Source organism: Notechis scutatus, chromosome 8 (assembly GCF_049901735.1).
Source record: "Notechis scutatus isolate UNSWTSFEM ecotype Mainland chromosome 8, rNotScu1.2, whole genome shotgun sequence".
Lineage (NCBI taxonomy): Eukaryota > Metazoa > Chordata > Lepidosauria > Squamata > Elapidae > Notechis > Notechis scutatus.
The window spans coordinates 23,618,597-23,632,407 of record NC_142016.1 but is presented as its reverse complement, the minus strand read 5'-3'; the positions used below and the strand labels follow the sequence as shown (position 1 = coordinate 23,632,407).

The window sequence follows — 13,811 nt, the reverse complement described above, 5'->3', positions numbered from 1 at the left end:
TCCACAGTTGGTAAAGGGGCCATAATTGCCCACTTCTGATCTTGGGGGACATTGAGAATTTCTGAAATGGGTTTGGGGGCCACAATTCACCAACTGCTCCTTGACCAAAGCGGCTGAGAAGAAAACAAGCAACCAGCCTTCTGTAACTTCCTCATCAGGAAACCTTTCATAACGTGAGAGTTTCCTTTCTCCACCAGAAGATCTGGTGACTTCCTCACATTCTTGAGTCCACCCTGGGGAACAGCCTCAAAGAAGGACAATCAAGGATAACATTTGGATGCAACCATGGAATTAAATCAATCCACCGATTATGAGGACGAGGAATACTATGAGGTAGGTTAGCTTTCTATCTGCCTCTGGTCTAGTGTTTCTCAACCTTGGTCACTTTAAGCTGGGTGGACTTCAACTCCCAGAATTCCCCAGCTAGCCTAGTCGTTGAGTAGCCAGTGGAATAGCGGAGACTGTCCTGCAGCTTTTGAAAAGTAGACTTGCAAGATCAACCCATCTGGATTGGCCCATTGGACCTTTGGGTGTGGGAAGTTTGCAGGGCCTGGAGGGTTGGTTGTACGATCCACCATCTCCAACAGGTTCTCCTGCACTCTTGAACCAACTACTATGTTGCTTCAAGTGCAAGACAGGAGTATCCCAACCTGCCGGACCAAGAGTGCTATGGGTACAAAGCAGTGAGGAAGCCGTCTTATCCACTGCTTTGGTCAGCAAAATATCTTGGCCCAATCCTCTTTCTGTGTGCAAATGACCTACCTGTTTGATTGCACAAGCAATGCTCACCCATTTTGCTTCCTGCAGATAACAATCAGGGCACAATCCTTAAAGTGTGTGTGCTTTGGATTCTATGGGGTTTACACAGTACATCGCTTGAGGCTGGGAAGGAAGGGCTCAGAAAGGTTGCATTTCCAGGGAGAGAATGAGGAGGAGGAGGAGGAGGAGGAGGAGGAGGAGGAGGAGGAGGAGGAGGGAGGAGGAGAGGAGGAGGAGGAGGAAGAAAGAAAAAGGAAGGAAGGAAGGAAGGAAAGAAGGAAGGAAGGAAGGAAGAAAAAGAAAGAAAAAGGAGAAAGCAAGAAAGCAAGAAAAAGAAGGGAGGAAGGAAAATAAAGAAAAAGGAGAGAAAGAGTAAGAAAGAAAGAAAAGAAAGAAAGAAGGAAAGAAAGAAAAAGAAGAGGAAGGAAGGGGAGGAAGGAAGGAAAGAGAGGGACGGAAGGAGGGAGGGAGAAAAGAAGGATGGAAGGAATAGAGAGAGAGAGAGAGAAAAAATGAAAGAAAGAAAGAAAAAAGAAAATCCAGCCAGCAGAAAAAAAACAGTACCAGCAGCAACACACCATTCCTAAGGAGGCACTAGTGAACAGCCCGTGTGTAAGTAAGGCTGTTGTATATATCTGGGATGTTCTGAGAATTTCTCCCAGCCCACTCCTCTTTCTCCTTCCCTCCCTCCCAGCTTGGCACACTGCCCGCGTTCAACCCCAACGCACAGCCATGCCTTCCCACCGACGTGAGGGCCTTCGCTCACTATTTCGGCCCCCTGGTCTTCTCCTTGGTGTTTGTGTTTGGCTTGGTGGGCAACAGCTCTGTGCTGGCTATCTTGGGCCGAAGCCACCGGTCCTGGCACTTTGCTGACCACTATCTCTTCCAGTTGGCTGTGGCCGATCTTCTGCTGGTCTTAACCTTCCCTTTACAAGCTGCCCAGTTCGTTCATGGCTGGACCTTTGGAGAATTCCTCTGCAAGGTGACCGGGGGTCTCTCCACCATGAACGTCTGCACCAGCATCCTTCTCCTGACCTACCTCAGCATCGAACGGTACTTCGTGGTGGTCAAGGGCGCAGCTCCAACCTTCTTCTCGAAGCTTCCTCACGTCTACCTAACGTCGGCCTTTTTCTGGGCCATCGGCATCGCGTTCGCCGCAGTAGATTTCCATTTCCAGACGGTCACCTACGTCTCGGAAGCCACGACTCTCGTCTGCCAGCTGGACTTGGAGGTCCAGGATGCCAACTCCTGGAAACTGGGGCTACAACTGTCCTTCTTTGTTCTGGGTTTTTGGGGGCCTGTCCTAACCATGATCTACTGCTACGTTTGCATTCTCACCAAGCTACACCGGAATGGTCTTCTGCATGTGCATTTGCCTCTCCATCTCCTGGTGGTCATCTGGATAACTTTCATTATCTGTTGGGCCCCGTTTCATTGCTTGATACTGGTGGACATCTCTCAGCGTCTGGGTCATTTGAAGAGGCACTGTGGATGGGAGAAGGTCTTGGATTTGGGGCTGGTGATCTCCAAGTGTTTAGCCCTCACCCACTGCTGCCTCAATCCCTTGGTCTACGCTTTGGGAGGGGTGGGGTTCCGAAGGGAATTTTCTAGAATCTTCTGTAGGGGACGCCGAACCAGGCACCGTTTGGACAGCGAGGAATTTAGCCAAGGGGCGGACTTCAGCACCATTCATGGCATGGATTATTCCGTCATGATGTGAGGGGCACAGGGTCCACCCTGCCCCGCGAAACCGGGAAAGATACGTGAAGTCTTCTCCTTACCATTGCCCACCACATACAGGTAGTCCTTGACTTACACCGGTTCATTCTGCGACGGTTGTAAAGTTCACAACAGCACTTACGATCAGGGATGGGCTTCAAAAGTTTTAGCAATGGGTTCTCTGCTTGGTTGCTGGGTGGGCGTGGCCATGGTGGGCGTGGCCTAGTCGGCCTCCTGCACCACATGGGAGGGGGGCATTTTCACCGTCCCTGGGCTCCGGAGGCTCTCTGGAAGCCAGAAACAGACCCTGCGAAACCCCACAGCAGCCCACCCCTGCTTACGACTACTTTTCACAGTTATGACCATTGCAGCATCCCCGTGGTCCCGTGATCCAAATTTAAACCCTTGGCCACTGATTCGTATTTATGACCGTATCCCGCATCATGTGATTATCTTTTGCGACCTTCTGAGAAGCCAAATCCAGATTCGCTGAACAATTACCTGTTACACTAACTTAACAACTGCAGTGATTCACTTCGCAAACGTGGCAAAGGAGGTCGTGAAATGGGGACAAAATTCACTTTACAACAGTCTCACTTAGCAACAGGAATTTGGGACCCAGTTTGGGCTCGTGAGTCAAGGACTATCTGTATTAAAAAAAAAACGGATTGTTGAAAGAAGGACCTTTCCCTCAGAGTGGAAGAGTTCTAGATGTGCAACAGCTTTGGAAATAATAATTACAAAACCTCTGTTGCATCTTGCTTCAGATTTACAAGAATTACATCTTGGTGTAGTTGCAGAGTTCTGGGTTGTTGTTTTGTTTTGGCCAAGGCTGGCCTTTAAAGGTGAATTTTGCATGTTTTTCCTCCCTTTTGTCCTACAACTCTCTGAATCAAATTAGACAGTTTGGTTTAAGGAATCAGGCTAGAAAGCGGGTGATTATGAGTTCAAGTTCTGCTTGAACTCCAACTGGGTGACTTTCAGCTAATCATCAGGAGATGGTGAGTTCTAGTCTCGCCCTAGATATCTATGAAAGGTAGGTGGGTGACTTTCAGCCAGTCACCAGGAGACAGTGAGTTCTTGTCCCGCCTTAGATATGAAAGCCAGTTGGGTAGTTTTGAGTCAATCATCAGGAGATGGTGAGTTCTAGTCCCGCCTTAGGTACAAAAGCCAGGTGGGTGACTTTGAGCCAATCACCAGGAAATGATGAGTTCTAGTCCCGCCTTAAGCATGAATGCCAGTTGGGTGGCTTTGAGCCAGTCCCTGTCTCTCACCCACAACCCACCTCACAGGGTTATTGTTGTGGGGAAAATAGGAAGAGGAAAGTGCGTTGGGTATAAATATATAAATAGGATATAAATAAATGAGTAAATAAATTCTGAAGTGAAATCTTGGCTATCATTTTATTGCTCGGCAGTTGGTGATGTTAAGCTGAGCTTAATATCAGTATTAAATGTATTCAGTAGCTGGGGATTCACTTAAGGAAAAAAAACCAATATTATTCAAACCTAATTCTTTACAGATCTGGAAAAAGATCATGGCAGATATTCTAGCATAGAAGAATGTAAATCTTCCTTGATGAGGAAGAATATTGACCGTAAAAAGGACTATCGTCTCAAAGATTAATTGATTCTGAAAGATGCTGGTAAGGCTTGAAGAAAAAGCATTGAATGAATAGCAGCAGCGAAACTACCGCTTGATTTGATCAAATAAAACAGAGTTTCTCCACCTCAGTAATTTTAAGAGGAGTGAACTTCAATTCCCAGTGGGGAAATTCTGGGAGTTGAAGTCCACCGTCTTAAAGTAGCCAATGTTGAGAAACCCTGTTCTAACTGCTTTCATTTACCTTCTTTTTGCATCCTATCAAGAAGTAAGGAAGGGGAACACAGAAGTGAGAGAGAGAGAGAGAGAGAGAGAGAGAGAGAGAGAGAGAGAGAGAGAGAGAGAGAGAGAGAATCAAAATAAATCCCAATGCTCAATCCCCAAAACTAGAAGGATCTGACGTGTAACAACACAGAAGGTGGTTTCAAAACATCACCCATTTTGTCCCTTGCTTCATGCTGAGAGGAATTACTCCACCTGGCATTTCCAGCTCAGAAAAACATTCCCCCACCCTCCTTCTGTTACGTCAGATTGCAAGGTTCGGGAGAGGGGGGTCACTGAATGGTCTCCTTTTCTGAGCTTCCAAAAGAGGGAAACTCGGACCTTACTAAAGAAGCCAAAGCCTCTGTCGTCTCATAAAAAGGATTGTAGGTCGTCAGAATAACAGAGTTGGAAGGGACCTTGGGAGGTCTTCTAGTCCAACCCCCTTGCTCAAGCAGGAAACCCTCTGCCATTTCAGACAAGTGGCTGTCCAATCTCTTCTTAAAAATCTCCAGTGATGGAGCATCCACAACTTCTGGTGGCAAGTTGTTCCACTGGTTCATTGTCCCCACTGTTAGGAAGTTTTCTCCTTAGTTCCAGGTTGCTTCTCTCCTTGTTTAGTTTCAATCCATTGTTTTTTGTCCTGCCTTCAGATGCTTTTGAGAATAGCTTGACCCCCTTTTCTTTGGGGCAGCCCCTCATCCTTCCTTTCATTAAACTAGAGATATCCAATTATATATATTGGACTAGATGACCTACAAGGTCCCTTCCAACAACTCTGTTAATCTGTAAATATACAGTACATACATACATACATACATATGTGTGAATGTGTGTAGAAAAGGGCTACAAAGATGATTAGGGGATTGGAGGCTAAAACATATAAAGACCAGTTGCTGGAATTAGGTAAGAATTGGGTATATATAAAATATAAATAAAGTAGCTTGATACCTGTGCTTCGATACAAAACTATGTGGTCAGGCTTAGTTTTTGGATGCCTACCAGCATCCATCAGTATTCATCTGGATAGCATCTTGTCAGTGTGTGAGAGAGTTGAGGACTGTTTTGAAACTGAAAGAGTATTTGCTGTGTGAGCAAGAAGAAAACTGCAAGGAGCCTGGGCATGGCTTAGCTCAACTGTTCTGCGCTAAAGCTGCTTGCTGCTGTGAAATTAAAACTGGAATTGAAACGCCTCTCCTCTGCTTGTGTTTTGCATTTGGAACAGATTCCTGTTCGGTGGGGAGGGAGAGTAGAACTCCTTAGCACCAGAGTGTGTTGTTAATAATAATAATAATAATAATAATAATAATAATAATAATAATAATAATAATAATAATAATAATAATAATATACGTAATACAGAGGTGGTATTCAGATGGTTCTGACCAGTTCTGGATAACCGGTAGTGGAAATTTCGAGTAGTTTAAGAGATCTGGCAAATATCACCTCTGACTGGCTCTGCCCTCATCTATTCTCTGCCTCCCATTGAGTCCCAGCTGATTGGCTGGGTCTTCTTTGGTTGCCCTGCACAGGAGAACAGAGCTGGAAAGCAGGTTAGTGGGGTAGGGAAGGAATGGAACTTGGCAGTAACCTTCACCCAGGAGTGGGGAGGGAATGGAGATTTTGCAGTATCCTTCCCCTGCCATGCCCACCAAGCCACACCACACCCACCGAGCCACACCCACAGAACCGGTAGTAAAAAAAAATGAATCCCACCACTGATGTAATACTAATGCTCTGATGGTCATTTTGAAAAATGCTTTCTTGGTGAGCACCTAGAAGCCAAGAGGAACATAGTGCCAAATTTCAAGTTTGTAGGCTTTACGGTTCTGGAGATTTTGTGATGATGCGTGAGTCATATTTCACTTTTATCTGTATAGATTATTATATATATTGTATATATATATATATATCCCTTGCACTTCCACAAACAAATCCATCCCCAAGCTGGAATCAGAGAGCTGTCCGGAGGCCTCAGTAGAAACAAACTTTATTCACATGCTAAGCAGAAGGGCATCGCTCTCCCACGAAAAAAACCCGGAAACACAGACGTGGAATCTCTGGGAACATTCTCTGCCTCTCTCTCTCTCACACACACACGCAAAGATTTGGGGGACACGGCACAGGGAGGGCTGCCTAGCAGGCTCCTTAGTCATGCCAGAAATATACCACTTGATCAGTGATAATGTTTTTATAGGTTTCCACAGTTGATATGAAGTTGTTATAGCTGTTCCTGGAAAGGAAGAAAGAAGAGAGGGCATCTTTCAAATCGTCAGCCCCAAAGATTTCTTTTTACGGCAGATAATCCTCGACTCATACAACCAAAACAGAACCCGAGTTTTCTGCGGCTAAGCAAGACAGCAGTTAGTTGAGTTGATTCCCCCTTTGGGGGGCGGGGCACGGTTTGTTAAGGAAATGGACTGACTTCGCTTTGTTGGAAACCAGGTCGCAAAAGAGGATCACGCAACCCTCAGAGGCTGCAACCGTCATAAATACACACCAGTGGCCAAATGGAGAGGTTGCAACGGTTGTGTGAAAAGCAGACGTAAGCCATTTAGGAGAAGATAAAATTGGCTTTGATTCAGTCTTGGGGAAAGCCAGCTGGGTGACTCTGGGCCAATCACCAGGAGACAGGGAGTTCTAGTCCCACCTTGGGCATGAAAGCCGGCTAGGTGACTTTGGGCCAATCACCAGGAGATGGTGAGTTCTAGTCCCACCTTAGTCATAAAAGCCATCTGGGTGACTGGGCCAATCACTTGGAGAGGGTGAATTCTAGTCCTGCCTTAGCCATGAAACCCAGCTGGGTGACTTTGGGCTAGTCATTCCCTCTCAGCCCAATCTACCTCACAGGGATGTTGTGGGAAAAGTAATAATAGGGAAGAGTATTAGGTATGCTCGCCACCTCAAGTTACTTATAATGTAATAAAAGAAGGATAAAAAAAATTAAAATAAATAACATCAACAATAAACATAATCTACCACTGATCAGAAAGGAATGTAATATTTCCTTGGGGGAAGAAAAACCCTACCCCTGTCATTTCCTTACCAAACTTTCTGGCTGACTTCCAAGGATTTGACTTTGTCTACCCAGGAGTTAGTCACATCGGAGACGTAATCAAAGTACCCCTTGGCTGCATCCTGAATCTGGGTCAGCACGGTTTTTTCCTCAGCCTCTCTCTTCTGTACGCTGTAGCTGAGAACCTCTGGGGAAAAAAGCCAGAGAGAACAGAATGTGGGCGAACAGTGAATCACGTTGAGTTTGGTTGACGAGACGTTGGCTTGGGTTTCTTCTACCCAGCCCCTGGTGGCGATTCCCACCTTTGAGATCAAATAATAAAATAAAATAATAAATAATAAAATCATATATAATATAAAATGATAACGATGACATAAAATAATAAATAAAATAATAAAATAAAATAAATAATAAAATAAAATAACACAGCACAATATAAAAATAAAATAAAATAATAAAATGAAATGAAATGATGAAAAGAACTAATGAAATGAAATAATAAAACAAAATATTAAAAATGCAGGTAGTCCTCGACTTACGACCTCAATTGAGCCCACCATTTATGTTCTGTGAGACATTAGTTAAGGGAATTTAGCCCCATTTTACAATTTTTTCTTATTTACTTACAGATTAAGAGTTGGAAGGGACCTTGTAGGTCATCTAGTCAACTCCCCTCTGCCCAAGTAAGAGGCCCTACACCATTTCTGACAGATGGCTGTCTTGCCACAGTTGTTAAGTGAATCACTGCAATGTATACGTTAGTAACCCAGTTGTTAAGTGAATCTGGCCTCCCCATTGAGTTTGCTTGTCAGAAGGTCGCAAAAGTGACCCCCCCCCAGACGCTACAACCGTCATAAATATAAGTCAGTTGCCAAGCGTCTGAATTTTGATCACGTGACCATGGGGCTGCTGACAAAGTCGTAACTGTGAAAAAACGGTCCTAAGTCACATTTTTCAGTGCCGTTGTAATTTAGAACGGTCACTAAACGAGCCATAGTAAGTCAAGGACTACCTGTAAAGAAAAAAATCAAATCAAATCATGAAATAAATAGTAAGAGGGGCCTTGCAACCCCGAAACAAATGGAGCAGCCTTGGAACACCACTGGCATTGACAAATTTCCCCGTCAGTCAATTGCAAAAAGGCAGCCTGGCTTGCAACGGCTTCCATCCTGCGATGAGATTTGTAACACCGTCCAACAACAATCTCTGGCTCTCGCGGGGAAGGACTCAAATCAGCGGGCAAAAATGCCAAATCCAGCCCGAACATCTGGCTGATGGTCAGTGGTGATTCCAGCCACCAGTCCGCTGCCCGGTTGTTCAGTGGGCAGGGCCGTGGTGAGTGGGGCCTACCAGAACTTCCTATTTCCGGCTTCTGGTGGGCCTCCAGAGCCTGGAGGAGGCTGTTTTCACCCTCCCAAGGGTCCAGACGCCTCCCCTTGGCCTCCGGGAGGGTGAAAACAGCCTCCCTCAGCCTCTCGAGGCCTACCGGAAGCTGGAGATAGGCCTGTTTTGCCACTTCCGGTTGTTCCACGGAAGGCCATTTTTTGCCCTCCCAGAGCCTCCATACGGATCCTGCCTGCACTTAACCTCCATCGAAAATGGGCCCCATAGATACTCCAGGGAGGGGAGGGGAGGGGAGGGGAGGGAGGGGCAAGGCCAGCCAGTTGGGTGAAATACCGGTTTGGCGAACTAGCTGTAACTTTAACATCCAGTTCTTCCCAAACTGGTCCGAATCTGTAGAATCCCACCCCGGCTGACTGTGCGGCCAAGAGAAATAAAATAAAAATACGTAAGACGAAAGAAAAAGCGGTTGGATGAAAACTAACCTGAACAGAGTAGGAGCAGCAGGGTTGAAACAACCAACAATTTCAGGCTCATTTCTGCAACCGCTTATCCTAAGGTTTGGGACGAGAAAAATAGGCCAAGGTAAACAAACATTGGGAAAGCTCTGACGTCAAATGCCTTCTTTGACATGGCTGATCCCGGTTTGATGGGTGGTTTATCAACGACGCCTATCAAAAAATCCACCGATCTCAGGGGGCACCAGACACCCATTGAAATCCAGTGACTGAGATCCAACCACATACTTAAACTTTCAAGCAGCGTCCCCCAAAGTGGTTTGCAAAGACAGAAAGGACTAGCACTGATGATGTTACCTAGTTTGGTTATGAAACGTCTGCAAGAAAACCACCAAACTCAAAGAGCACCGAAGACCCTACAATCTTCCTCCTCCTCCTTTTCTTCTTCCTCTTCCTCTTCCTCCTCCTCCTCCTCCTCCTCCTCTTCTTCTTCTTCTTCTTCTTCCTCCTCCTCCTCCTCCTCCTCTTCCTCCTCCTCCTCTTCCTCCTCCTCCTCCTCCTCCTCCACCTTTTCTTCTTCTTCCTCTTCCTCTTCTTCTTCTTCCTCCTCCTCCTCCTCCTCCTCCTCCTCCTCCTCCTCCTCCTCCTCCTCCTCCTCCTCCTCCTCCTCCTCTTCTTCTTCTTCTTCTTCTTCTTCTTCTTCTTCTTCTTCTTCTTCTTCTTCTTCTTCTTCTTCTTCTTCTTCTTCTTCTTCTTCCTCCTCCTCCTCCTCCTCCTCCTCCTCCTTTCCACAAACCCCCTCCTTTCTAGCACTGATGATATTACCTAGCTAGGTAATGAAACATCTGCAAAAAAAACCAAGCAAGCTCAGACAGCACCAAGAACCCCCTTGTGTCAATCCCGAACTACAATTACTCTCCTTTATTAATTCCATGGCAACAAAGATTGTAAAATCGGATTAACTTATTTAGCAATCGCTTTGCTTAGCAACAGAAATTTTGGTCCCAATTATGGTCATAAGTGGAGGATTCCCTGTTTGTATCTCCTTTCCCATCCGGAAGGAGTCTGTTTACGGCATAGGTGCACGATGCGAAAAATTGCAACCGCTATTTTCTAGAAATGACTCCGCTGTACCTGTTGGTGCCAGATGGGCAGTTTCTTCTCTGTTCCTTGGAAGGTTTCTGAAGACCTAAAATAAAATAGATGAGACACTCTGGTGGCCTGGAACTCAACGAGTTTACATACATCATTCTTGGCTCTCCAAATGCTTTAGGCACCCCCCGGCCCCCAATCCTGATTGCTTGCAAAGACAGGATGATTAAACAACAATGCTCAGAGAGCACCAAGGACTCTGCGATTCAAATATTAAGCAAAAATTATTCTCTTCTATAGGATGAAAAGCTGGTTCTCTCCCTTTGGCCCTTGTAAAGGTGTTTTCCAACAGGCAAAAATTACAAAAACAACAAGAATGGGGCAATGAGCTTTCTGATCTTTAGAGGGGGGAGGAAAAAAAATCCACCCCTGTTTAGAACCAGCAAGGTCTCTACAAAGTTGGACCAGATGACCTACAAGGTCCTTTCAGCTCTGTTAATTTGTTAAAAGTGCTAAGGTGGTTTGAGACGCGAGACTTGTTCCTAACATCCAACTTTGATCCTAGGCTGTTGGCGTAAAAAGGCTGGCTGAATCCTGGGGCTGCCTCTACTACCACACCTGGTTTGTCTGTTCCACCAAAATTAGGACTTAAGAATCCCCAAATCACAGTCTTCTTCTTCTTCTTTCCACACCCAACTATTCCAATTTCACTGGCTCTCTTGCCCAGTCCCGGGGTAACTGTTTAGAGGTTCCATCACACTCACGTTTTCTTATCCAGCTACGGCGGGGAAGAGTTGGATCCAGCTGGCGCTTGTATGAAAAGCAGGAGATTTATAGGAGGCTGAAGTCTTGCTAAAATGAAAAAAAACAAAAAACCCCAACAACAACAAGCAAAACGATTGCCCACCTTCTCCCAAACTGCATACCTCTCCTTTTCCTGTTCAAAGTCTGAGTAAACAGAATCAGACCGTAAGGGCATGGGGAAACAAAACAGCAATGATCTTTGAAGCATGATGAAGGAATCTGGAAGGATATCAATTCCGATATCTGGTATTTGTAGAGCTGCCACCAATCAGGAGTGAAAGAGCCACTTTGATTGGATTTCCGGCCCGCCATCAAGTGGTTGGCCCTTAGGGACCACCTGGATAGATCTTCTCTTGATAGACAGCTTTATCCAAGAAGATCTAGGGAGATATTCTACGTTCTACCTTCTAGGCGAGCATTCTCCAATGATGAGGCAGGACAAGAAGCAATGGATGGAAACTAATTGAAGAGAAAACCAACCTTCAACAAAGGAGAAATGTTAGGGAGAAGCTAGGACAATTAATCAATGGAACAACTTGTGGGTGCTCCGTCACTGAAGTTTTGGAAGAAAAGGTTGTACAGCCATTTGTCTGAAGTGGTGTAAGGTTTCCTGTGTGAGCAGGAGGTTGGGTTAGAAAACCTCCAAGGACCCTCCCAACTGTGTTATTCTGTGATTATCTATATCTCCTGGCCTTTTAGTTCTGTCCAATGGTCCTCCCATTGTTTCTGAGTCCATCTACCTTGCTTGGTGGCCATTCTCTTCTTCTCTTTCCTTCCATCTCTCCCAGCATCAGAACTTGGTCTTCTCATAATGTGTCTAAAATAGAAAAAATTGAGCCTGGTTGTTTGTGACTCAAGTAGGAAATCTGGGTAGACTTGTTTGATGATCCATCAGTTTGTTTTCATGACCGTCCATGGTCTTCTCAGCGGTCTTCTCCAACAGCCACGTTCAAAAGTGTCAATCCTATTGTCCAAGTCCAGCCTGAACCATTAGGATCTAGAATGTTCTACCTTCCATGTCATCTGTATGGGTTATGTCCTGTCAAGTCACACATTTTATTTCTTGTTATTTACCCATTTGTTCTGGCTGCCCCATGCATATTATAATTATTATATGGACTCTGGGAAGCATATTTCAAAATAATACCCAATACAAGGGCAGTTAAAATAATAAGACTCAATTAATTAGGATTGCTACTCAAAGAGAGAGTCAAGGGCCCCAAAGTTAGAAACTGTTAAAAAAAAAAAAAAAGGACAGGATTTGATGTGTAATTGAAGCTCCCATCTTGGGTTTTTTGGACATCCTCCCCTTCTGGGAGCACTCTTGCATACAGTACAGGTAGTCCTCAATTTACGACTGGTTGTTTAATGGCAACAACCCCCCACACCCCATTCAAGAGAGTGGATTTGGACTTACGACCACGAGATTTGCTTAACCAGTGCTACAAAAAGATAGTCAAAAAAGTTGGGCCCGGTGATGTGGAGCCTCAACTTATGACCCCATTGATTGAAGACAGGGATTCTGCTCCCAATTGTGGTCGTAAGTGGAGGACTACCAATTTGTGGCCAGATGTTGAGGTTGTACGCTGTGGTCATAAAGTTGAGGCTGTTGGAGACTTTTCAAAGACAAGTTCCTTCTGCATCCAGGAGAGATCCAGCAAACATGGAAGTCAGGAAGCAACGGTCCTCTTTGTAATAGCAAAGAATAATAATAATGATCATAATTATCGTAATATTCAGTATTGTAATATCCTCAACTTATGACCCCAATGATTGATGGAATTCTGGTCCTAGTTGTGACAGAGGAGTATCTCTAATAGCAAAAGTATTAAAAGAGATCATTTCTTTCCCATTTCCATTTTTTTCTGATCTCTTCTGCATTCAGAAGGACCTATAAAAAAAAGTCTATGAAAACTTTTCACAGCAGAGCTTTGGAACAGCTACGGGTCCAAAGGAATATTTACTCAAGGATCCAACATGATGAGTAGACAGAAGTGAGAGAGACAAGGACAATTTGTTTAGATGTTAAGCAATATTTGCTCCCGGTCACTGATCAACCAACTGTATCTGAAGGAGGCCTTCAAAAATTGTCTTCTAAGACCAGCTGGAGCAAAAATCCTTGTTTGAATGGTTACGGAAATCCAGAGACGTTCTTCCATTTCTGGAAAGAAAGTATGCTTGGAGTCAGGCGTAGGATACGAGATTCCCCTGGAAAGGTTGAGATTTTAAGCGCAGGGCAAAATATTTTCGTTCCAGATTTCAGGTACTCCTCGACTTACAACCAAAATTTGGACAATAATAAGCAACATATTAATGTTCAGTTCTGGCTCACTTTAGTAACACTCGTGTTTGCTCCAAGCCTCTTGTCTCTGCCAATTTCTCACATTCTGCTCGATGAGCCAGCTAAATATGAGCCAGCAGTGTACAAAAGGCAATGCAATCCTAAATTGCATTAACAGAGGGATGCAATCAAGAACAAGGGAAGTAATAATACCACTCTATAAAGCCTTAGTAAGACCACACCTAGAGTATTGCATCCAGTTTTGTTCACCACACTATTAAAAAAGATGTTGAGACTCTAGAAAAAGTGCAGAGAAAAGCAAGCAGGATAATTCAGGGACTGGAGACTAAGGCATATGAGGAACTGGGCCTGGCTAGTCTGGTGAAGAGAAGGACCAGGGAAGACATGATAGCAGTCTTCCAATATTGGAGGGGCTGCCACAGAGAGGAGGAAGGGGTCAAGCTATTTTCCAAGGCAC

At 44.9% G+C, this 13,811-nt stretch overlaps 2 protein-coding genes across 3 annotated transcripts; one reads left to right on the top strand and one right to left on the bottom strand.

Moving 5' to 3' along the window:
* Positions 1-196: 196 nt before the first annotated feature.
* LOC113426426 (C-X-C chemokine receptor type 3-2-like) lies at positions 197-2,702 on the top strand. The gene is made up of 2 exons (XM_087970373.1): positions 197-333; positions 1,454-2,702. The coding sequence occupies exons 1-2, from the start codon at positions 286-288 to the stop codon at positions 2,477-2,479; spliced, it is 1,074 nt and encodes a 357-aa protein (XP_087826499.1). The 5' UTR covers positions 197-285; the 3' UTR covers positions 2,480-2,702.
* A 3,606-nt stretch (positions 2,703-6,308) lies between these two features.
* On the bottom strand, positions 6,309-11,198 carry LOC113429516 (apolipoprotein C-II-like). 2 transcript variants are annotated; one of them, XM_087971140.1, is made up of 5 exons: positions 11,013-11,198; positions 10,291-10,345; positions 9,184-9,252; positions 7,388-7,544; positions 6,309-6,574 (listed from the first exon to the last, which is right to left on the bottom strand). In XM_087971140.1, the coding sequence occupies exons 3-5, from the start codon at positions 9,233-9,235 to the stop codon at positions 6,490-6,492; spliced, it is 294 nt and encodes a 97-aa protein (XP_087827266.1). In that variant the 5' UTR covers positions 9,236-9,252; positions 10,291-10,345; positions 11,013-11,198; the 3' UTR covers positions 6,309-6,489. The 2 variants fall into 2 exon arrangements, with proteins under 2 accessions (XP_087827266.1, XP_087827267.1); XM_087971141.1 differs by having other exon boundaries at positions 10,867-11,163.
* Positions 11,199-13,811: the final 2,613 nt, after the last annotated feature.

Coding starts and splice junctions, on each gene's coding strand:
- LOC113426426 (XM_087970373.1), top strand. CDS start 286: ATGGAATTAAATCAATCCACCGATTATGAGGACGAGGAATACTATGAG. Junction 334..1,453: donor AGGACGAGGAATACTATGAG/GTAGGTTAGCTT, acceptor CCTCCCTCCCAG/CTTGGCACACTGCCCGCGTT.
- LOC113429516 (XM_087971140.1), bottom strand. CDS start 9,235: ATGAGCCTGAAATTGTTGGTTGTTTCAACCCTGCTGCTCCTACTCTGT. Junction 7,545..9,183: donor GCTGCTCCTACTCTGTTCAG/GTTAGTTTTCAT, acceptor TTTTTTCCCCAG/AGGTTCTCAGCTACAGCGTA. Junction 6,575..7,387: donor GAAGTCAGCCAGAAAGTTTG/GTAAGGAAATGA, acceptor CTTCCTTTCCAG/GAACAGCTATAACAACTTCA.